General features: G+C 41.9%; 1 protein-coding gene and 1 long non-coding RNA gene across 2 annotated transcripts in view; one reads left to right on the forward strand and one right to left on the reverse strand.

The window, feature by feature from the left end:
- DRC11 (dynein regulatory complex subunit 11) overlaps positions 1 to 10,241 on the forward strand; it is a 160,049-nt gene extending 149,808 nt beyond the window's left edge. Inside the window, exons 17-19 of the mRNA XM_084643329.1 lie at positions 1,516 to 1,693; positions 6,065 to 6,303; positions 9,777 to 10,241. Of these exons, the coding sequence (XP_084499455.1) occupies positions 1,516 to 1,693; positions 6,065 to 6,303; positions 9,777 to 9,917 (558 nt within the window). The 3' untranslated portion in view covers positions 9,918 to 10,241. The remainder of the gene's footprint in view (positions 1 to 1,515; positions 1,694 to 6,064; positions 6,304 to 9,776) is intronic.
- LOC311528366 overlaps positions 1 to 25,614 on the reverse strand; it is a 90,513-nt gene that overhangs the window by 57,695 nt on the left and 7,204 nt on the right. The window lies entirely within an intron of this gene.

Genomic DNA, 25,614 nt, shown 5'->3' on the forward strand with positions numbered 1-25,614 from the left:
GTTTGAAGTCCTTATTTCAGACCACTAAACTGTGTTGCCCACTAACACGTCAGTTCTAATATTATTAAGCAATTGGCAATCTAGTAACTAGACTCTCAGTGTGACTTTGAAGAATGATTTAGAAAAAGAGAGAATATATATATTTTATCTAACTAAACTGGAAGAAAAGGATATTTCCTCTTCCCCTTGATTGTTCAGAGTTTTCTTTCATTTCTAATTTCTCCTCCTTTGTACTCTTTAATCCAAAGAATAAGCACTTCCCTCCTTTCAGCAACTGCTGGTACAAGCAGATGAAAAACTTTGCCTGGCAAGGGCATTCACAGTGCAGGATATAGTCCATCCTTGAAGCTCAGATACCTCAGAGTACATAGTTTCCTCCATATTTGCACTATGGAAGGCTGAGTCCAGAGCTAAGTTAAGGTCTCCCATGTTGCAGCCTGACATACAGTAAAAACAATAAGACAAAGTAAAATGTTCAAAAGACCCAAAAGTGACTTGGGAGCCTAAGACCCATTGACTTTCAATAGATTTAGGCTCCTAATGCCAGAAGCCATATTTTTAAAGGTATTTAGGCACTAACTTCAAAAGTATCTAAGCACCAAACTCCCATTGACCTCAATAGGTGTTAGGCACCAAAGTGCTTTTGAAAATCCCTTTGGGTGCTTAAATACCTTTAAATATTGGGCTCCAAGTGTCTTTTGAAAATAGAACTTAGGCTCTCAAATCACTTAGGCCCTTTTAAAATTTTTACCCCAATCCATTGCTTTGCAGAGCTGATTATTTTTTATCTACATGCATCAAGTTTATTTGAATTTTAAAGATACAATAAGACCACAGCAACATATAACCTCTGCAGGGCCCTGCTAACTAGTGATATAATATCTATGATGAAATATGACTGCAAACTATTGCAAATAAATAAGTACTAAGTTTACACAGCCAAGTGTTTATGCACTTGGAACTTTGCTAAGCAAAAATCATGGCAGAATGTGAGAAACCCACTTATCTCATTGAAAACACAGCTGCTTGTTTGTAAATCTAGATCTCCAAGATACAAGAGCAAACATTACAAATCCTAGCAGTTTTCTTGGTATTGAAGTTAACCAAGTACACTGATATTATCCAGCTGATATTAAGGGATTTAAAAAGAAAAAAAAAAAAGAAGCTATCTTCCTCCTTCGTTCTTTTGCATTAGTCAGTGCCTTCAGATGAAACAGGGAAACACAGGAATTCAAAAAAGAAATCACGAATTCGTAATAGAAATTAAGTGCTGACTCAACCTGCAATAGGCAGACTTGACCCAGAAGGCAAAAGCTTAACTTAGTCCCACTTATGCTGAGTATCTCTTCTCTTTACACTAAGTGTAAATGTAAGTGTACCTCTGACAACAGAGAGCCATAAAGCTTTATATAGAGCATTCAGAAGGTGTTATTTTAGGAGTTATTTCACTTGCCTAACTCTAAAGGATGGGTGCTAACATTTCACTTTTTTCCATATATGTATCTGCTCCTGAAGATGGAACCTAAACGTCTGAAAAAGAATCTCCCCAAAATCCTGAAGAGTTTGAAAGCAGAGGACAGAGTCCTGGTTGTGGGGACTACCAAACGTCCCTTTGATGCTGACCTCCGACCTTTCTGCAAAGTTTACAAAAAAATCATTCTGATTCCCAGGCCAGACTATGCTTCAAGATTTGGCAAGTATATTAAATCATCATGGCAGAACAAGATCAGCTGTTTATATGAAAACATGCTAAAAAAAGAACATGCCACAGGAGGGATCCCTTTATCTGGCTTTTGTCAAAACACAATTTAACCTGAACTCACACACTGTGTGCACCTAGGCACCTGAAATTTTCAGTTAATGTTATGGTATAAGACAAGTTAAAACAAAATCAGTCTCATAAAAATGAAGAAAAAAGTTTTATTCTCCTGTGGCTGTACTTCACGTTATGTATTTGGGGTTGAGATACATTGAATCTGGACTTGGACTATTATTTCTGGCTCTATAAATGACCAGAACCCATCTGGGTGCTCATTTTGATTTTTAACCCAACTTTTTACAGGAAGTAGAGTCTGAACAGCTATGATTTCTAACTGGGTTCCACATTTTAAAGAACATAATTTAGGTTCTATTCATAAACTGCTTCATTTTTGGAATATTGTGTTTTATCACTATCAAAAATCCTTTGTTTAGGTTTATAGATCAAGTTTAAGATTCCAAGGCAAACTTGGCAGATGCCAGAAAAGTCACAATTAAGATTTAAGCCCTCCAGTCATCTCAGACTTCTCTGCACCCCAACTCTTCCCGTTGCCACACAGACACCCAAAACAAAGTATTATCTTTAACAGTTAATTTCCTGGAGTTTTGGTTCCTTGAAATCTTAAAGTTGCTTGTTATTTACCTATTCATTGCCATACATTGTGGCTATCAATTCTGTGGGCACTCACACAGTTTAAAACCACAAACCAGAATCAAACTGACATTTTTAAGACATTTTAAAAGACTTGCCCAACTCCACAGCAATCTGCTCCCCATCATTCACTCCTGAGTCCCACTAGCTATTGGTAAGATCATCTCTCTTCCTTTGATATCTTGGCACAGCTGTGAGCAGCTGAGCCACGTAAGTCGATAGGTGCCTGATCGAACTGGGAACGGACTGGTAGCAGAGCATTCTCAATTATGTGTTTTCATCTTTTGAAATCACTTCCCCATGGTTCAGAAGAGCCCAGACTTAGTGACTTTCAAAACTGCGAAAGCTATTTAAGTTAATTTAGGTCAATTTGGGTTGAATTACAGACCCCAGGGAACTTAATAGGCCAATCAGTTCCCCTTCGCATTCCTGAAAAAGTCTGGAATGAGGTGCTGTGGTGAACTAGAGGTCTAAAATTAAGGATCTTTCATCAAACTCCTCACTGAGGATATCCTGCCACCAATCCCCTCCTATCTGAGCCAGGGGCTGTTAGCATAAGCACCTCAGCTGCTCACAATTGCTAAAACAACAGACTTTCTTCATACTATTTTATCACTTGTGGTTGAAGTCCCAGGCAGAATTAAAACAGAATTAAAACAAACCACTTAAGTCCCAGCTGTACCACAATTAGTCATTTTGGGGCACTTATTTACAACATGATTGTGCCCCAAGCAAAGTACACAGGATTGCATCATACATTCACCATATTACCAACTCATACTACAGCTCTGGGAAGTCCAGCATTGTACCACCATTCAGGAGCTTGCTCACTGCAGTTTGCTGCAAGAAACAGCAAATTTTTAACTGTGTTAAGGGGCTACTCTGTTGCAACTCTGTCCCACATGCCATCATTTCCATAGTACAGATAGAACACTAGCCTCTAGACAGAACCAGACTGTACAACAACAGTAGGACATGCATGCTGCAGCCCTGACAAGTTAATAACAGATAAGGCTCTTCTTAAATTAGGGGAGTGAGACATGACTAGGATGTGGAGAAGGGAGATGGAAGAAAGTGAGTTTGAATAGTTCAGATCAGCCGCTGGGGGCTTAACCGCCATTTTATTACTCATCATTAATTTAGAATCCAAAGGAGAGTTACAACCAAAAGGGATTAAATCCTTAATCTGAGCATGCAAAGAAAAGTCACCACTGTCTAAATTTTAAGGTGCATAAAATTTGGGCCTTAATTATTTGACACTGCCCCTTTAAAATCATCACACACATTTTCACCAAACAGTAAGTTTATTCTTGAGATCAGACTGACAAACTGTAGAAAATCTTGCAACATGCTAGAGCACTTTCTTGGTGCCAAGCACCCTTAACTCCCCATTAACTCCTTCACATGAGGAACTCAGCACCTATCATGGCCAGTCCCCCAGTTTGAGACTCAAATCGAATTTTTATAGCTGATTTCTAACAGCCTTAAAACACCAGACATTGATAATTACAGCTGCCCACATTGCACACGTAGCCTGTAACCCTTCTACTTTTCTACAGCACAAGATCTTTCATTTATACCCAGTATGGGTACAGCAAACACACAATGGCAGTCATTGCATCTGGAGATCTGATATTAGTCATGATGTGCATCAGTTTCTCTTCTTATCCACGATCCTCGACTGCAGTGGAAGCTACACTGCACAACACAGGGAAACACAAAATAAATGTTCACCGCTGCATGTATCAATTTCCCTATTATGAATCAGTGATTCAGCCAATAGTTATTGAGACTAGGTATAAATCAAGTTGAAGAACACTGTTTTCTAGAATGAAAAACGAAGTCAGTGGTTATGAGTAAAAGTCCATAATATCTACATTACAGTAGAAGGAAAGGTGAAGCAGTTTTTCTCTTACACAAAGACTATTACTAGATGCTGCAACAGTCTCATAATTGTAACTCTCCCCATGCATATTATTATGCCATATACTGTATCTTCAGACACAGATCACTCACGTGGCACAAACTGCACTGCCATGCTACACTACTACAATTTCAATCCTCTATATGCAATTTGTCTAAGTCACTATTTTCACTTGTTTTACTTTTCAGACAAAGAAAATACTTTTAAAAAGACTTTCTAGGGAGACATGTTTAAGAATCTGTGGAATCTGTGGTAGTATAAAGATTGGTTTCAGAGTAACAGCCGTGTTAGTCTGTATTCGCAAAAAGAAAAGGAGTACTTGTGGCACCTTAGAGACTAACCAATTTATTAGAGCATAAGCTTTCGTGAGCTACAGCTCACTTCATCAGATGCATATCGTGGAAACTGCAGCAGACTTTATATATACACAGAGAATATGAACCAATACCTCCTCCCACCCCACTGTCCTGCTGGTAATAGCTTATCTAAAGTGATCATCAGGTGGGCCATTTCCAGCACAAATCCAGGTTTTCTCACCCTCCACCCCCCCACACAAATTCACTCTCCTGCTGGTGATAGCCCATCCAAAGTGACAACTCTTTACACAATGTGCATGACAATCAAGTTGGGCTATTTCCTGCACAAATCCAGGTTTTCTCACATCCCCCCACCCCCATACACACACAAACTCACTCTCCTGCTGGTAATAGCTCATCCAAACTGACCACTCTTCAAGTTTAAATCCAAGTTAAACCAGAACATCTGGGGGGGGGTAGGAAAAAACAAGAGGAAACAGGCTACCTTGCATAATGACTTAGCCACTCCAAGTCTCTATTTAAGCCTAAATTAATAGTATCCAATTTGCAAATGAATTCCAATTCAGCAGTTTCTCGCTGGAGTCTGGATTTGAAGTTTTTTTGTTTTAAGATAGCGACCTTCATGTCTGTGATTGCGTGACCAGAGAGATTGAAGTGTTCTCCGACTGGTTTATGAATGTTATAATTCTTGACATCTGATTGTAAAATCTTGATAAAGATTGTAATCAGCATGACTTTGGGATCTATGCGTTCCCATACAAAGGGTGAAGGATGTTAGTCTTATTTATTAAGATTTTTTTGTGGCACCCACAAAGCACTAGGCACTTTCTAAAAATGTGGTCCTTGTCCTCCAGAGTTTGCAAGCTAAAAGACAAAGGCATGAGATTAATGCACCGTAGTATTTGCAGACATAGCCCTACACCTGTAAAGACATACACCTATCATTTTAAACGTGTGCCCAAGTCTTTGGAGGATCAGGGTCTTAGACACCTAAAACATAGTAGTGAGCCCTTGTACCTCTCATTGACTGTGGTGGAAGCTGCCTGCTCAGCACCTATTAAACTCATGCCATGGATGTAAGTGCCTAACTTTAGGCACCCTGGTTTAAAAATCTGGCCAAATTACGTGTATGCATATATACAGACACACATGGATATATACAGAGTAGATTAAAATATGCTTAGTTTAATTGTGTATTTCCCCCATATGTACAGGGTGCAAATGTAAATATCTATATATATATAAAATCAAATCTTTTTGGTTTGCTGATTGTACTGATGTCCTATATTTTCATTTTCCTTCTCAGAAAGAACTTTAGGTTCAAAGGAATTAGCCAAGTCACTCAGATTGCTTTTCCGTCTCCTTAATACATGTTTTCGGGTTTCTCTTCCCTCTTCTGTTGGTGATAAACAGTCTTATGGAAACACATCATCCTGCAGAATGGAGGGGCTGTCACCAAATCTTTGAACATAAGTTGCCTAGCAAAGGTTTCCGATGGTTTCACCCAGGGACACATCGTTTGTGCAGTGCAAACTGTCCTCAGTGAACGACGCCTCAGGCAGATGACTAACAAGCCGCTGACAGCTGCTGAGTTCCTGAGTTCCCTGGCCAGGCAGGACCCAGTGTACAAAGAGGAAGAAGAAACCTATCAGGTGAAATTAACATCTATGTAAACAATGTCACTTTCACTCTCCCTTTCAGTGTTCTCAGGCATCTCCCACATGTGTGTCCTCTAACTACAACCAAAACATGACCTGCTACAGACTAGCTGTAGTAAGCTGCATCTTTTAGAAGGTATCTGCACCTGAATGGGATTGGTGCCGAGTGTCTCACTGGGTTAGGTCTATTGTGTCTACTAATTGCTCATGCTGTCCCCACCACTGTACAAGAGGCTCAGTCCTACCATGTATTGAGCAAAGGTGAAGTCAATGGATGTTGAGAGTACCTTGCACCGTTCCAGACTGCGCCCTTACACTGCAGCCAATAGCAGCATGTAAGTGCCCCTCTCTGCCTCTCACTTATCCTATGTACACACAATAAAATACTATGTAGGCTGTAAGGGGGAACTTTTAACAGCTATCAGTGCTGCACTCTGGTTTTCTTTCTTTACTTCTCCAGCAACGAGCAGTATGGAATTTCCAGCAACTTCAACACATAAAAATGACTCTAACTACACTGATCACCAATCACCTGAGTCTAAACCAAGCCACTGATTGGCTGGATTGCTCTCATGAGACATTTACATCTCTCTCTCTAACTTCTAATCTCATTTTGGTGCACACACTCCCCGAGTCAGTTGAACAGTCTCCAATTTCTATTCCGAAACATTTGACTCTATGAATATGGTCAGTACCTGAATACTTGAATTTGGCATTTTAGTCTTTTTGCTCACCCTTACTATCTGCCCAGTACCTTGCCTCGAGGTGTGATCAGTGTTGTACCATAGCAGGAACCATTCATCCCCAACTCCAAGTGGCAACCCACTAATGCCCTGAGGTGTGAGGCCTGGTATTTGTTGTTACTTTTTAACTCAACTAGTGAAACAGCAAATGTTATTCCTACAAACATAACGGCACAGCCCCGAGTATGCTGGCAGCAATCAAATAACTTTGAATCTAGCTCAAATATTTCCCTCAATATCCCGTGGCAATGATTTCTTTGCATTAAATAGATCCTTCTTTAAAATGTATTTCCTTTTACCTGTTTTAAACCCGTTTCCTTTATATGTCACGTACTGCAGCCCCTGTTCTTGTGTCATGGCACAGGGGAAATGATTGCCAAAATGGCCTTCACTGTAACATTCAGAGATCACTCTTAGCTTTCTTTTTCACATTAATTAATTCAAGTCTTTTAATCTCTCCTCACATGGAAGTGACTATACCCTGAGCCTCTAATCATTTTCATTGCTCTTTGCTGGACCTTTTGTATTGCTTTGTCCTTTTTGAAGTGATGTGACTAAAACTTAAACCAGTATTCAAAGTGAGGATTAGTACACTGATGAATCTTTGATTTCTATTCCCTCCGAACATGAATCTCCCCATTTGACATGTGGTTATATTCTGCCACTGTTCCCAAAATGAATATAACTAATGGAAAATGGTGATAATAGGATTTCTTAAATTCAGTTATATACACCCATTTAAAAAGTGACCTACTTACTGCACCTATTTGATACAAAATAGTTAAATAGAAACAAACAGATCGCCTTATTGGATCAACCAATGGTCCAGCATCCTCTCCCTGACAGTAGTCAGTACAAGATACTTCAGAGAAAGGTGCAAGAAAATTATAGATCAGCATGCCCCCAGGGGAAGTTTTTTCTTAACTCAAGGAAGTCATTTGTTGACTTATGCCCTGAAATTTCAGGGTTCAAATCTCTTATAAACAGAAACCTGTGTATCTTATTATTCATTAGAGAAAATCTAATCTGGTTTTGATTCTTGCTAAGTGGTTGGCTTCAGTAATATCTTGGAGCAGTTCCACTCATTGCAGAATCTGTGAAGAAACTATTATGGGGACATGCCAGTGAACAGGTTAATTATTTAATTAAACTGAATATACAAAAGTAAGGAAAAGGAAACAATAGATGACACCAACAAAAGTTGGTGTTGGTCCTGCTTTGAGCAGGGGGTTGGACTAGATGACCTCCTGAGGTCCCTTCCAACCCTAATCTTCTATGATTCTATGACATTGTAAATCATTAACCCCACGCTGCCACATAAGGCAAACCCTTTGCTGGCAATATGGAGAGGGGGTTGGAGTAGGTCTCAATATTCCCTCACATTTACCACGTGCTGCCACATTGTTTAGTTAGTCCTTAATAATGTGTTCCTAAGAGTTCCATCACCAAGCAGAATTTCTTCAGAGAAGTCTAACAGCCCTATGGTTTCAAGGTGCAACGCCTCAAAAGTTTGTACCTAGCTCACAATGTATGTGCACCATCACTAGCCCCTTCCCCTCCTCATCCCCGACCCAAGTACAGTACAGCCTAATTATTCAAACCCACCTAAGTTTGGGTGGGATTTTTGTATAATACAGAGTTAGAAGAGGGGGTAAGATAGAGAGGTTTGAAGAGTAGGTATTCAGCTAAATCAGAAGAGTTAGATTGCGGGTCACATTATTATAGCTGTTCCACAACTGGTTGGCCATTTTGCTACTAATGCATTTTGTTTACCTGTTTAAAGCATTTAATCCACAAGACACTACAAGCCCCAACAGAGTCAACATCATTGTGAATGGAGATAGTGTAGGTGTAAGTGGGATGGAACGGAGCAGAGAGAGACGGGAGCTGGCCTAAGTAGGGTTCTGAGGTGAGAGGCAGAAGTCAAGACACCAGGGTACCGGTCCTTAGGCATCTGAGAGGGAAAAAGCCAAATTCATTCCTGGCATAACAAAAGAGATGAACATAGTGAATAGGTTTTTCATCATGCACACCAATATCTAGTCACATCTTGAGCTGCAGAACGGACCATGACATTGTTACTACAGACGCACATACTTCAAGCTTGGGGAAAGGTTATTTCCTGTGCACACCTGATTTCAAATATTACCAATTCAGCCCTTTTAAATTATTTTAATTATCCCAGAGAGGCCTTGTTGCCATTACAGTCCCAGAACTTTGCAAGTTTGCAAAGCAACCAAAACAAAACCATTTACGAGACACAAAACTATGAACAAGCACATGAAACCAATAAACAGCTTTTTAAAAATTATGATTTGTTTAACTTTCCCCTTGAAATGAAAAACAACTGAACAGATTTTAAGAACTACCAAAAAATATGCTCTTTATACTGCCAAGTTTCCAATCAGAGGTAATTTTGACAAGAGTTACATACCCTTGGAAATAGGGCTGATCATAGAAGTTCTAACACTCCCATAACTATAGCAACACAAGTGGCACAGCTAAGTGTTCATGTTAATGAGGGACTCTGAAAGCAGAGGATTGCTACACTTCTTGTTATAATGGTGTTCTCAAGAGTTCTAAGGATCTTGTTTCAGCTTGTCCACGAGCCAGCCAGGATTATAAGGTTTTTGTTAGGAACACTCCATCATACATGCAAAAGTTACTTAAATGTTCTTTCATGCTTTTTTTTCCTCCCCTCTAACCACTTATTTGATTCTCCAGGTCTGGTATGCCAAGACACCTCTGGGGAAAGCACGAGCCAGAGCACTGATTGAAGGTGAGGAAATGGGAAAAGGAAAAGGAAAAGGGAAGAATAAAGGGAAAAAGAAGGGAGGAAAGAAAGGGAAAAAGAAGAAAAAGTAATTTATTTCCTTGAGGAGATCTCATCTGGGAATACATCACAGGAAGCTTATTGATCCATTTCTCTGAAGAGGGATGAGGACATTAGAGACAACATACACAAAAATCTGTGGCCAGCTCTGAAGGAAGAATATATTTCTAAGTGTGTTCCATGAAAAAAAAAAAGTTGCAAATAAGATGAGACACCAGTGTGACATTTCACTCCAACAAGATTAAGAGCTAATGACCACTGACTTTCTCAAGCATCATTTATTCTAAAGAGTTTTTTTTTAATTACTTATGACGATATCATACTGTCCAGTTTTTAGGCAGAACTCCTTATTGATTTCAATGAGGAATTTTGCTTAAAAACTGATGTCGTGTTAAGAGCCTTTAATTATTTATTTTTATTTTATTAACTTAGATGCTTTATAAAACTAACTGCTTTCCATACCTGTATGTCTAGTGTATTATAATTTTCAATAAAACAGTTATAAAGGTCCTTTTTAATTTTTCTCTGACCGTGGGCTGTTACCAAGCACTTAATGTAGTCTACCATAGGCTGACCAACATTAGTTACAGAAGCATGTCCATATTCACATGAGGACCAGCACCGCACTTTATCTTTCTACAAATGTCACCATGCACAAACATTCACAGATACAAATGTTAGCAGAAAACATATAAAAAGAATCATACACAGAGGACATTCACTTGGGTGGCATTTATTTCAGAGTGTTTTTGAATACTGTTTTGTGATATTTGACAAGCTCGAGGCACAGTTCTGCAATATTCAGGTTGCTAACACTGTAAGAGGATTTTTTTTAAAAAAAAAAAGACTGGAACTTTAAGAAACCATGGAAATACTTCCATTAGTCCTAGATTTTAGGCTAAATATGGCCTGACCTGTACTAAGTTTTTCAAAAATATGCACACTTTTATAGTATGGGCCCGCATCTTGCAAAGACTCACATTATACGCCTGAGCAGTTCCATTGACTTCAATGTAACAGATCCATTGACTTCAGTGGGACTTCTCATATGTATGACATCGTGCATGCACGTAAGTCTTTGCAGGATCGGGGTCATGGTTTGTGTATGTATAAGCTTGTAGCAACAGAACCTGAAGCTTCAAAAGCTTCAGGGAGACCCCAGAGGCTTCTGACAGACAGCTTTCTAATTGTTGGCTCCCTTGGGCATTTGCTATTGTTGTTCTTCTTGTTTAACCAATAGAATGCGGCAAGTCGAAGACTGAAAGCATTTATTCATGAGTAACTTGTTTAAGGAATTGATAGGAAAAAAATCCTTAAATGAATCATGCACTGAATATCACTTGATCAACAGAGTAGTCAAATAATGACACCATTTTTTAACAAAGTAGTTTACCCAAGGAAATTTACCTGAGTTATTCATAACTGGACCAGCTCTAAAGCCTTTGGAGGTGATTGCGAGCTGGAGCCACTACTGGGTACAGTACCATCAGTATGCCAGTGATACCTCAACAAGTCCTTTACCCAGCATCTAACAAAGACTGGAACCTGTACGATAGCTTACCATCTCACAGTCCTGGTGCTTCTTGGTAGGAATAAACACTGAGGAAATGAAAAAAATGTTCCACTGCACCTCAGTAGAGGGAATATGACTGCTTGTTATCAAGTTAGCTCACAAGCCTGGAGGTCTAATAGAACTCACATGTGCCCCTAAACTTACAATCTTATAAACCAGATAATACCTGCTTTCACCTCTCACTAGCCAAGTGATTGCAGCTTCGGTGTGGGCTTCATAATGTGTATTCTATCATGGCTATTTAGGTTTATATACAATGCTCATCATCACCATGGTGGCATAGTTCCTGTACATACCTTTGTTTTCGCAAAGCGAGAACACTGTAACACATGCTACACGGGATTACTCTAAAAGGCCAGCCAGCACCTTCATCTCATGAAGACTGCATCATCTCACTTTTAGATAAGGCAGCCCAGTGAGACCATAGTACACCTGTGTTCCATGCCCTCCTCTGGCTATCAATTCACTGCTGTTGTCGTTCTGGTGCGACAGGGTCACTGGGAATTAGGAAGGGTCCTCAGAGGAAAAAAAGAGACCATTTTTTTAAACAAGCTGCCTGTATTCTTCTGTTTGGTTTGTTTGGATCCCAAAGCTAAAGTCCTAAGAGAAAAGTGGGTCAGGGCTTCCCTTTCTCCCCAGTTTTCCACATCAGAGCACAGTGGTTCCAGGAAAAAAGACCCAAAAATAAACCCTGAGAAGTTTGTTCTTACCAAGAAAATGGTCAAAGTATGCTGCCAAAAAGGTGTGTCCTATTGAAAGGCCTAGGGAAAGACAAGCCTGCTTGTCAAGCTCCTCTTAACAAAGCATACTAGGAAGGGGAAGAGTCTGAGGCCCTATAACAGACTCTCTTACATCACAGTTAGTTCTAGAAAGGGTGTTGATACTGAAGGTGATACTAGCTTGGAAGAGAAACCTGGGCAAGAAAACATACATAAATCTCAAAAGCTTATGTGAGAGATTAACTGTCTATAGGAGGACCTTGGGAACCATATCCCTGAGCACAGTGGGAAGAACTAGTTGATTCTGGTTTAATAAACCCTCTCTTTTCTGCCACTGCTACCAGGGGGAAAGGGCATGTTGACTCACTACTGCAGCTGGCGATACCTCAGAAATAGGCCTCTTTGGGGCCTAACCACTACAGGTCCTGAACAATTCCCATCATTCGTATATTCTTATCCTCCTCGCCCCTGTGAGGAAGTAATCCCCCAGTTTTACCAATGGGCACTAAGACATAGGGAAGATTGCCGACCCACCCAAGGCCCCACAAGAATTTTGCGGCTGAGCTGGAAATGGAACCCATGTTTTCTGAGGCCCAGTTCACCACCCTATGCACTGACCCATCCGTCCTACAACAGTACTTGCATTCCATGGAAATGAAACAATTCCCAACAGAAATCCATCTGAGCCTGACAATTTTTAGAGCAAAAAGCAAGATCTTTCTTTGTGCAGGCTTCTTTTTTCCCACCCCATCTGTAGCAGCTGGAATCCCATTGGTAATTAGTCCCCTGGCTGTTAGAGTCTTGACATGTAGTGAACAATGAAATTCTATGAATATGAACAGTGTCCTGTATTTAATTACTTGCACAGAACAGCTACAGAATTTGGTGTAATTTTTTACAGACACTCGGCGGCAGCTTGTTGGTAGCTTTACAAATTCAGGCATCCTGATCTTAACATATTCCAAATAAAAAAATCTCCAACTATCCTTCTCAAACAGTTCCAGGCTCTAAAAATAATATTGCTAATTTTTGTATTAACCTTTTGTAGTCTCTAAAGCAGGAAAACAAATTTGGACAAATTCTGCCCTCAGCCCCACTGACTTCTTACACATAATAGTTACGGTCAACTTCAACAGGGTGGCTCGGGTATTACTGATTGCAGAATATGAACTGATAAAAATAAGATTAGGGTGGACATAAGTAAAGCCATTATATAACATTCAAGTAGGTTAAATAGTATTATTCATCTAAAAACTAAAGTAACAATGGGTGGAATCCAGGAAGGGACTTCATCATTGCACCATTCAGCATTGCAACACGTAACGTTTAGGCAGCTAAAATATCACAGGAACAACACTGCAATACATAAAACCTGAGTTAGGCATCTAGGCTCCCTGTATAATGAATGGGAAGAGATGGGCACCTCGGAATGGGATCCACAAAAGCCAGCACACTAGGCAGCTCCCTGTCTAAGCTAGCCAGTGGGAGACCCCAATGTGCTAAGCCCTGCCCCTTTCTCAGTGATAGGGGCCTCAGTCCAGGATGCAGGGAGGTGCCTAGCTCTGCTAGCAATCCAAAAACAGGAACCCATGATCCTGTCTTAGGTACCTAGTTTCTTGCAGGAATGAATTAGGTGCCTGCCCCACTACACAAAATGGCTGGAGGGTGGTGCGACTGCCAACCTAATAACTTTTAGCGCAGTAGTTTGAGCGCTCACCTGGGAGGTGAGCAAACCAGGTTCAGATCCCCCCTTCCTGGCAGACCGGGGAGAAAGGATTTGAACGGGGGTCTCCCATCTCTCAGGAGCATGCTCTAACCATTGAGCTACAGGACAGTCCGATGTGGGGGTGTCTCTCAGTCTCTCCTGTGGAAGCTGTTCCACTGTGGATAAATAAAGACAGAGTGACTGGGCCAGACACAGAATGACTCTCTAGTCCAGTGGTTAGAGCTCTCTCCTGGGAGGTGCTTACAGGGTTCCGTGGGAGTTTTGTTGACCACGGTGGGGAACTTAGGTGCCTAAAAACAGGATTTAGGTGCCTAATTCTGGGTTTAGGCAACCAAGCAGCTCCCTGGATTCCATCCAACGTGACTGGCATAGTGTGTGTCCCCCTTAGCATACTGCTCCATTTCTATCCACGTAGGCAGAGGTACGGAGCTCCTCATGCCCACTCACATGCCTGCACAGCTCTGCATGACAGGAGAGAATCTGGCTTCCAATTTTTTTCCATGTGTTCCTCCATGTTATAGAAGTAATTAGATGATTCCATTTCTTCTCAATTTATCCTTCAACCGAATATCTCAGTTGTGCTCTACTGGCTCTGCCCTTGCAAGCCATAAAGCTGGATTGTACATGGATATTAATAGGACTGGGACTTGGAAACCACAATTGGCATATCTACGTAGCAAGAAAGAACATTATGGGACAGTTTCACTGGCTGGTTAAGCTAGGTTTACAGCTGACTTGCATTGCCAGAATGGCACACAGCCGCCAGGTTGCTTTGGTGTGTGTAAATGTATACCTACACCACCTCCAAAGAGCGTCAGTCTTGTAAAAAAGGTAGGGAGCAATTTGATTGCTATTTAAGTACAAGATATAATGATGATCCGAGAATGTGTAGCTATTTGACAATAAAACTGTTGTGTCAAGCAGGGGCAACACTCACTGTAATTTCAGTGTTAATGATTGAACTATGTAATTAAGTGGCCCCAGTTGATGCTCTAGCATTCGGTCCCACTGTGAGGCTAATAATGCTCATGAAAGTATTGCTGCTAAAGGTGTTCTGTGAGTCTTACATATTTGCAACAATTACAGGGCGGATTACTTCTCAGCTGTATATCAGATATAGTGTAATTAGACTCCAGCCTCTTTTTAAGTCTTCCTGTTACAGCCCTCTGATAGTACAGTTATTTACAATAGCAGTTAGGAGAAATGCTCAGAACACGAAGGGTAACTACTGCTCAGTTAACCTGGGTGACTGGCTCCTGGTTCCGAGCACCCAGGTTAGCCTGGCCTGGGTGCGAGTGTCCCAGTAACAAAGCCACACCCGCATTACTGCGCCCTGTTTCTGCACCCAGCTGGGTGTGACTGGGGGCATATCCCATGGTTCTTTGTGCTGAGATGCTTTAGGATTCTTTCCCAGGCAATTTCAGGAGAACTTGTCTGCCCTTTGGGAGAATTGTGGGAAGGCATTGGGGGATTATCAGCACTGGAGTAACACCTGGTTCTAACCTGTGCCAACAGCCAGGACAGGTTGCCCAAGGTTAAAGCACCTCCAAACTGAGGTCAGAGTTTTCTCTGTGTGGATGATGGGGAAGAAGGGTGTCTAAAACTCTGGTAAGAGCCTGGGTGAACTGTGCAGTGAAGACATCCCTACACTATGGCTCCTGCAGAAATGGGTGTTGCTACACAGTGACAGTACGGTGAGGCCAGCAGGGCTTACCCAGAGCAGACCAATAAATACAATGGTCAACGTTTGCAACACACAGGGTCTGATTTAGTGGTCACTAAATCACTGTAGTTAATAATACAATGGGTTTGATTCCCTAAACCATAACTTATTATTGTTTGTATTGCAGTAGCATCTAGGTCCCCACAGTCATGGCCAGGACCCCGGCAGGCCCTGCCTGTAGGAAAAAGCTGTTTATAACACTTGCCACATCTTGCAATACAGCAAATATTTATAATGGACAGCATGGTAGCTGGGCTCCCTACCTCATTCTAACATACCCATGGCACTTCTCTTGACATTTTGCATTTATGGCAAATGGAACACAGCTTCAAAATAATCCAGAGTTGTGGGAGGGGAAAAGTCCCAGCAGAATGGGTACATTTCTTATAGCAATGCCACTTTGCAACGGTGTAGAGGAAATCAGTGAAGAGTCTTCTGAAGGGGGCACAGTGTAACACAATGTCTTGCTGATTTCTCTATTTTACAACTCCCAACGGCATCCCAGTGCAAATGCGTGGAGCTGTCTGGCTGCCAGAATTGTTCTCTGTGTTGCCAGGAAGCTAATTCAAGAGCACCAGCAAAGCAGAGAAAGGAAGCTGTCATGCTCATTTATATATGTGAGTGATCTACAGAATTATTGGTTAAATTATTTAAGTGTCCCATTATTATTAAATTACTGGGCATTCATTGTAAGAACAGTCATAATACAGTAACTAATTTGGTATTAATGTGAATGTCAGAGTTTCATTGCAGTTATTCTGTAATTCATCATAAGATAATTTACCAATAAATTAATTGGCTTAATTGCTTTCTACAAACCCAGGAGAACTACATATGATATGACTTTTTTCAATGTTCATATTTCCTTCCTATTTCTTCGTTAATCCTTTAGCGGTCAATCTCATCAGGTGAAAACTGTGATCCGAAATTTTCAGGATACCTCTGTGCATTAAAGTTCCACCGTGAGTAGGGAGCAGAATTGGACTGTTCTACCCCAGCAGAATTGGACAAAGGCATCTGCATTGGCCCTTCATATTTTCGCAGTGTTTTAAACATAGCTTTTGAGCTAATGTGCAATTTCAGTGTTTTGAAGTGGAAGAACAGACTTCAGTGCAGATATTTCAGGCTAGTAACAGACCTACAAACTTTCACAAGTTCACTGTAGTCTAGCGATTAGAGCAGAGATCCCAGAGTCTGAAGCCCTGAGTTGTGTGCTTGGCAACTGACTAATTGTGTGACTTTGGCACATCATTTAGCTCCAGTTTTCAAAGGAGCCCATAAATTTGGATGCCCAGGTGGAGACTTCTAGATGTTTAAACTGTGCACCAAAAACTAAGCCCCCCAAAACGAATGGACTGTAGGGCCTAGGTATCTGTGCTTCGACTTATCCGTGTGTGAAATAGCTCTACTTCTAACCTATCTCACAGGGATGTTGTGAGGTTTAGCTAGTGTTCGTACAGCATGCTGGAGGTCTTTGGATAAAAGGTCCAGTACAGATTACAAAATATTTTAAGTTTGTTTCTGTTACAATAATGCAATGTGTTTTTCCTTAAGCTGAGGCACTTACAAACTTGATAGATAAGCCTAAAACGACACATGTCATTTACCAGTAGTATTTGGAAAAAGGATGGATAAGAAGCTGAAACTATTTTGCCATTGCACTGAAAGTTTTAGGCAAATAACCTCAATACCAAAAAAACAAATGTCACCTTAAAAAACAAGAAATAGTCTCAGATAACAAATGCATGAACTCATTCTCCGGGCTGGTAAGTTCATGGTTTGCATTTTAGAAATAAAATTCCTACAAAGGATTACAATTAGATAATTGATTAAATTAGATAATTAGATTACAATTAGATAATAGTAAACTAAATCAATTTCTCAGAGCTGGGAAGGCAAAAGCCATGTATTGTTGCACGCTAGTGCTACAAATAAATAGTTTATATTCACTCATTAATTTCCATCCAACATTTATTACTCTAGAACTAAATATAGGGGGGAGTTAAAACATTGAAAAGGTGATTGTGGCCTTTGCAGTAGTTTCTAAACCTAAGTCTAAGGGAGCCTTTTGGCCCGTTCAGGCCCAGATAAGACCTGTCACTGTTTACAAGAATTTATTGTTTGTAAATATCCTCAGATATGGACAGTACCTAGAGTATTTTTCGACCTATTAAATGTATTAAGGAAAAATGCCAGGTTTCAATTTGCCTCATTTATTCACAAGTTGTACTGCTTTAACTGAACTGGCATTTTGCTGTTGCTCTGAAGTTTTAGACAACTAACTTTGATACCAAAAAAGAGGGTGTCGTTAAAATAGTACGACTGAGCACTTCCAGCCAGTAAAATCTCTAAGTCACTAATGCTCTAAACTGGATTTGATCAGCAATCTTTATATGAACGGTTACAATCTCATTATCAGTCCCATCAGCCCCCCACCCGTTGTATGGGCTCAATAATACCCGTATAACTTAACATATGGAACATAATATAACACAGGGAAATCAGCTATACTGGTATAAGCACATTTATACCAGTATAACTACTGGTAAAATAAATCAGACCACTAACCAAAATAGTTATACCGTCACAAGCTGGGTAGACCAGGCCTAAAAAGTTAAACCAAAAAGGGACGTGTAATCTTTTGAGAGTCAAGCATAATATGCGCACCTTCTGCTTGGAAGTGGAGCCACTGTTTTGCAATGATCGTGAGGAGATATGCAAGTACCGCTCTGGTGGATGGACAGTCAACGTGCAAAGACCAGAGGAGGGAGTTACCGGATCCCTGCTGTCAAGTGTCTGGGTATGGCAAATATGTCATCAAAGCACTTTAATTTTCAGCAGCAACAATTGCTCCCAAAAGTTAACATGGGAGTTCTCCATCAACCCTTCCCTAAGCATGGATGTAAGCTCTGCTTATGTGTGTCAAGCAATAACTATCATATTTCAAGAAACAGAAATCACTTATGAAAAAGGTAGCTTAGGAAAGGAATAAATAAAAATACTCCACAAACTAAAACCGTTTAGATATGTTGTTCTTGAACTGCCCTCAACAATGTGCCCTCAACACATGTACATGGAGTGGGGTTTTTAAAAGCACTCACTGCTAGTCTAGCTTTGCTCCCAGTGAAGTTAGTAATAAAGATCCCATTGAATTAAATCAGGGAACAGTTAGGCCTACACTGAGTGCTACAGAGAAGTCCACCCCTGATGCCCAGATATGATGGTGCTGGGTGCTTCCTTGAAATAATCTCATGTGAGATGGGGAGGAGGAAATTGAGAATGTATGGAAAAGGGCCAGCGACGCAAATGTTGGGAGGAAAATTAGCTGGGGCTGGCTGTTCATGGACTTTTCAGCTATGCAAACATCATCTGCCCTGTGACAGACCCAGACCAGTGAGGTGCAGGAGTCTGGTCGAGGGCAAATATACTGGCCACTGGAGGAATAGTTTTCTGTTCCCTGAGTGACCAGAGCAGGGGCTGCCCTAGAGCAATCAGGAACCTGCCAGAACCAATTAAGACAAGCAAGCTAATCAAGATACCTGGAGCCAATTAAGAACTTTCTAGATTCAATTATGGCAGGCAGGCTAATCAGGACACCTGGTTTAAAAAGGACATTCCATCAATTAGTAGGGGGTGTGCCAGGAGCAGGAAGTGAGAAGGCGTGCTGCTGGAGGAGTGAAGAGTTCAAGCCTGATCAGGCTTCAGGAGGAAGATCCTGCAGTGAGGATAAAGAAGATGCTGGGGGGAAGGCCATGGGGAAGTAGCCCAGGGAGTTGTAGCTGTCACGCAGCTGATACAGGGAACATTGTGGACAGCTGCTATCCACAGGGCCCTGGGCTGGAACCCAGTGTAGAGGGTGGGCCCGGGTTCCCCCCATCCCCACAACTCCTGATCGGACACAGGAAGAGTTGAACCTGGTCTGTGAGAAACACCAGAAGGGAAGGTCTAAATTGGAAAGGGATCTGGCCTGTCCCCGACCCACTAGGTGGGACACAGAGACTGCGGGGATTGTTCTCCGTTTCCCCCATGGTGGCCAGTGATGAGGTTAGCTGAGTGGATGGCAGGTTTGAGCCAATAGCAAGAGTGGCCAAACTGAGGGCTGCCGTGAATCTCTGAGGCGAGCAAATCCGCCAATAAGCGCAGGACCCACCAAGGCAGAGGAGGAACTTTGTCACAGCCCATACACAAAGAATCTGTTAAACTTTAAAACCACGCATGGGTTCAGGCTTGGTGCGGATGCACAATCCTACTTCTATGTGCTTTAGGCTAGAAGCCTAATTGCTCTTTTGAGCAAAAGCTGCTTTTTGAAGAAAATTCAACAATGCAGCCAAAATAGCCCCATGAACCAATGTTAGGCTTTAGACACAGCTTGTAGGATTTAATTTGACCTTTGAGTCAAGCACTGAAGAAATCCTTACAACAAGTACAAAGGGTGCCTACACCAGATCATATTAGCAAAGCAGGGACACCGAAGTGCCTAAGTTCCAAGCACTGGACTAATCCACGTACAAGACATTTATTTAAAAATGGAGATGGCTAAAAGCACTATGAAGTCATGTTTTTACAATGTAAGCATGTGGTATTATTAGAGACCTGGTTTATGTCAAGCTCTCAGGTTATGTCTTTAGTGCCAAAGTCCTTTAATCAGACAACGTAGCTCCTGTTATAACGAGAGCCAACATTTGCCTTTGATCATTGCAAGTTTCAAATGAAATATTTTTTCTTGGTACTCCTCACTGACCAATTTAGAGATAATGTATCTGTGATTGCAGTTGCTTTCCAGAAAGAGTTGACTCCTTTTGGACGTGGATTTTATAGACAGCACTTAAGTATTCTGGTCATATTGCAGTAAGACTCCAATAGTTTCCTGCTTCCTTGCAAAACTCCCTTCTCTGGAAGTTCAATAAAAATATATTGTATTGTCTCAAGGCAGAAGAAAAAAAGGGCTCAAAAGAAGAAGGGTGGGGCAAGGCATGCAAAAATTCTTGTGTTTTCTACACATTGCTCTGCTCTACACAGAAATTGGATTGTCTGTTCCTAAGGACCATGTAATAGACTGTACAGGATTCTGCAGAAATCACCAATAAGCCAGGCTGTTCTAGCATGTGCATTACTGCCATAGGGTGAAATTCACCCCAAGTGCAAAGTACTCACAAGTCCCTATGCATGGCTTAAGCCTCAATGTGAGACTAAAATGAGATTTAAGTGGTGCAGAGAGCCAGGTGCAGGCTCCCTTAGACTGGATCGTAACTTGGCTCTAACACTTTCATACTCGCTCAGCTTTATGCATGTGAGTAGTCCCTTTCATGTCAGTGATAAATGTCTGCGTGTATTTCCAGGGGCAGCACCTCCACCTATATCTTATCTGCAGTCTGAGTCGCTATTTCTCATAAGCCCCTCTCTCACTTCCTCCAATTTTCACTTATTACAGTACTTCCGTCGGGAGCTGGTTAACACTTCCAACGTTGAGCCTGATATTGCAAGCTCCTGGCAGGCTGAGCTCTCACTGAAGACAAGGGAAGAGGAAGTGTTGTTCATTACTTTCTGCGTGACGTTGGAGAAGTCACTGAGGCCCAGATCCAGAGAGACATTTAGCTGCTTAGGGTACATCTACGCAGCAGCCTGGGTAGATAGAATTGAGGTAGCACACTAACAATTGCAGTGTGGGTGTTGGGGCACCAGTGGAGGCTTGGGCTAGCCCCTGGACCCCCTGGGCCTGAGCACGGATGGCTAGCAGGCGCCACCTCATCTACACTGCTATCCTTAGCGTGCCAGCTCGGCTCAAGCAAGCGCAAGTCTGTCTCCCCCGGGGCAGGGAGGCTCACTCCCAGCTGCAGCAAAGAGATCCCCTTAGTCTCTTGGTGCCCCAGTTCACCGCCTGTAAAATGCAGACAATAGCACTTCCCTGCCTCACAGGAGTGCTGTGAGCAGACATCCGTTACAAAAATTCTGCAGTGCTTGGCTACTCTGGAAATGGGGGCCATACACTGCCTGAGAGTTCCAGGCACCTTGCTTACAGGATCCATCCCTTGGTAAGTGACTTGAAAATGACCATTAGATCACAAATAGCTCCTGAAGGAATGGCTTGCCTCTTCAGGGATTGGGGAAGAGGGGGGAAAGCAAGGTCAGAGAAAGTTCCTTTACCAATAAAGGTACTCTAACAGAGTGCAAGTGTTCATATTGCCTTCTCTTATCCCAACCTGGACTATGGTTTCTAATGAAAGAACGTTGCATTCAATCTCAAATTGATTGTAAAAAGTGACATTTCCAAATCCAGAATCCATTTCTGAGTAACGAGCACCGGAGTATGCAGTCCAGGCCATCGGTGTATCTTCTCAGGAAAGGCTCTCAACGTGGGAGGCTGTTTGGCCTGGAAATTAAGGCACTGGCCTACAACTCAGGACACTACAATTCTATTCCCATCTCTGCCACTGACCAGCTGTCTGACCATAGGCAAGTCCCTTCTCCTCTGACTATTTCCACTCCCACCTCTCTACTGGTTAGAATACAACCTCAGCAGGATACGGACTGCCTCTTGTAGTAGGTACAACGCTTAGCACAAAGGGGCCCAGATCAGAGCTGGGTCCTCTAGGCACGGCCACAGAAAATAAATCGAACACCAACCGTGTGCCTTTACACCACTCTCCAGGCATGCACAAGCCTCCCATTCATGCACAGCTGGTTGTAGCTGATTGTTTAAGTGGCCATTAAAAACAGAACATGTTTCTCCCCAGCAAAAACAAAATCCTATAATACAAAGTGAAACTGACTGTTCTATTAACTCCCATCCTGCATCAGCAAGTTTCTAAAGTGTTGAAATGTTATAATTGACTTTTCTGCTAGTAGCAAAATGTCACTTTTTCTTAATACCTCATAAGTCAGTAATACATTTCAAAAGCCTCTAATGCTACTACCACAACAGGACTTACAAATTAGCACATTTTTAGCTTTTCATTAAACACAATACAAAAGCCGTCTCATATTAGGGTTTCTCTTCCCATTATTGAAAGTACTGGCACTTTGGAACTTCTGGTAGCAAATTATAATGCACTCAGCTAGGGCCTATTGTAAATCGGCACTTCAAAAAGTGTCACATACTCGCTCCTCTTTAAGCACTGAAAATATTGGAGTCTATTTGAAAAAGCCTTATGGAGTCTCTCTCTAGCCTTGCAAATCATCACAGCACTGTGTAGGGCTTCCTTTTATTTTCTCATGGCATTAAACCATTTTTATTCTGACAAAAAGAGGATTATTTCTTGCTGAGATTAAAAAAATACATAAGATAACAAGCTGGATAAAAACCCCAAATCATTTAGGGCTCTATTCTCTTCCACATTTGTTTTATGTGCTCCTGGTAGTGCTGCATCCGTGGGGCTGACCTAGCTAAGCTCCTGAGGAGATGAGTCCAGATCTGAAATTCCAGACCTGTCCCGTAATTCAAAATCTGGCCTTGAACAACGCACTGTGCCTGCTGCCAAGACATGCCCATCGCACGTATAGATGGTGGCCTACAATGATGACATCTGGCTGAGGAAGCCTTTCAAAGGCTGACTGATAGAACCACTGCCGCAGAGCCATCAAAGGCAAAAGTGTACATGGTTCTGTCTAATTTCCCACTCTTCGTCTAACCAAAGGTATTGACAAGGCTCTACATTGAAAAGCCTGTGCCCTGGGAGGACATCTTTCCGCTTTGCGCTGCAAAAGTGGGGCGGCTTCTCCTGCAGACCAAACAAATGCTGGCCGACTTTTGTATGCCTGCCTCACATGAAAGGACCTGGCATGCCCTCGAGTTGGCCCTTCAGCATTGTGACCCCGATGCTGGATTCCCACTGCTCTGGAAAATCACTTGATTTGTAGAGGCAGGAAAGAGCCTTCCTGGCCCACAGCACAGCAGCCGGTGCCTTCGCAGGTGACCCGCTCTGCTTACAGGCAGCTGTAAATTGTAGTAATACCGGTACTGCCATGCTGCTTCCTGCATGTAAGTGTGGTAAAAATGGCTCACATTAGCTCTCTGAACAGAGCAGATGGGGAAGCTGAACCGTCTCCCAGCACAACACCCCGAGAGAGGCAGAATGGGAACCAGCATAAAGAGCGATGTTTAAAATGGGTGCTATGGCATGTCAAGAGGCAGGCAGCATTAAAATGGCAGAGCTAGCAAGCGTGGAGGAACACTGTAACATGATTAGCACTGAAACTGACATTTCTATAGTACGTGGTGGACGAACATGCCTCACCAGTGGGGCCTAGTGGGAGGCCAGCAGGGGTCTCCAGGCACAAGGCTTGGGGTTCACAATCCACTGAGGCTGTCCCCTCCTCAGGACAGACAAGTAATAAACGGCTGAAGCCCAACTCACGCAAATGGCTGCCTCCTTGATTGGCCAGCAGCAGAGCAAGGCCCAGCACAAGATAGAGCAGCTCCAGGGAGTCATCCTGCAAAAAAACTATCCAGCACTTTCAAACATTTCTGGGGGAGTATTCTGAGTCTGAATTCTGAATGTCTTAATTAAATAGAGCTGGTTGAAATTTTTTATCAAAAAGGTCTCGCACTTTGGGGTGGAGGGGTAGGGGGAAGAGGAGTTGTGTCAAAAACAAAATGTTTCAGGGGAAAAGCATTGACTATTTTTTAATTTTGTGACACGAGATTTCAAGTGAATCAGAATGTTTTGATTTGTAATTAAAGTTTTCATTCCCAGTTTTGAAACCAAAAAACTTTTGGAAAGTTGGGATTTATTTTTTTCTTTTTTGTCACTGAATGCAAAAGAATGAACGTCAGGGTATCGTTTTCTCCTTCTTCACCACACATGCTTTTTTTTCCTTTCCTCCTTTTGGAAAAGTTAGAGTAGAAAAAAATGGGAGTGGGGGGGGGGAAGTAGTGGAGAAAAGTAATAACTTTTTCCATTGCATTCAGGGGCAGTTCTTATGTTGCCATTTTTCAACCAGCTCTATTAGACAGAGAGAGAAGAAGTAATTCTTCTGCTTTAGTCCATGCTGATTAGGCCTCAACTGGAGTATTCTGTCCAGTTCTGGGTGCCAAATTTCACGAAGGATGTGAACAAATTGGAGAAAGTCCAGAGAAGAACAACAACAATGATTATAGGTCTAGAAAACATGACCTACGAGGGAAGACTGAAAAAACTGCCTTTGTTTAGTCTGGAGAAGAGAAGACAGAGGGAATATGATAACAGCTTTCAAGTACATAAAATGTTGTTACAAGGAGGAGAGAGAAAAATTATTCTCCTTAATCTCTGAGGACAGGACAAGAAGCAATGGGCTTAAATTGTTGCAAGGACAGTTTAGGCTGGACATTAGGAAAAACTTCCTAACTGTCAGGGTGGTTAAGCCCTGGAATAAATTGTCCAGGGAGGTTATGGAATCTCCATCATCGGAGATTTTTAAGAGCAGGTTAGACAATTTATCAGGGATGATATTTATATTTCATAGAATCATAGAATCATAGAATCATAGAATATCAGGGTTGGAAGGGACCCCAGAAGGTCATCTAGTCCAACCCCCTGCTCAAAGCAGGACCAATTCCCAGTTAAATCATCCCAGCCAGGGCTTTGTCAAGCCTGACCTTAAAAACCTCTAAGGAAGGAGATTCTACCACCTCCCTAGGTAACGCATTCCAGTGTTTCACCACCCTCTTAGTGAAAAAGTTTTTCCTAATATCCAATCTAAACCTCCCCCACTGCAACTTGAGACCATTACTCCTCGTTCTGTCATCTGCTACCATTGAGAACAGTCTAGAGCCATCCTCTTTGGAACCCCCTTTCAGGTAGTTGAAAGCAGCTATCAAATCCCCCCTCATTCTTCTCTTCTGCAGGCTAAACAATCCCAGCTGCCTCAGCCTCTCCTCATAACTCATGTGTTCCAGTCCCCTAATCATTTTTGTTGCCCTTCACTGGACTCTCTCCAATTTATCCACATCCTTCTTGAAGTGTGGGGCCCAAAACTGGACACAGTACTCCAGATGAGGCCTCACCAATGT

This window comes from Lepidochelys olivacea, assembly GCF_965140295.1.
Source record: "Lepidochelys olivacea isolate rLepOli2 genome assembly, chromosome: 11".
NCBI classification, from domain to species: Eukaryota; Metazoa; Chordata; order Testudines; family Cheloniidae; genus Lepidochelys; species Lepidochelys olivacea.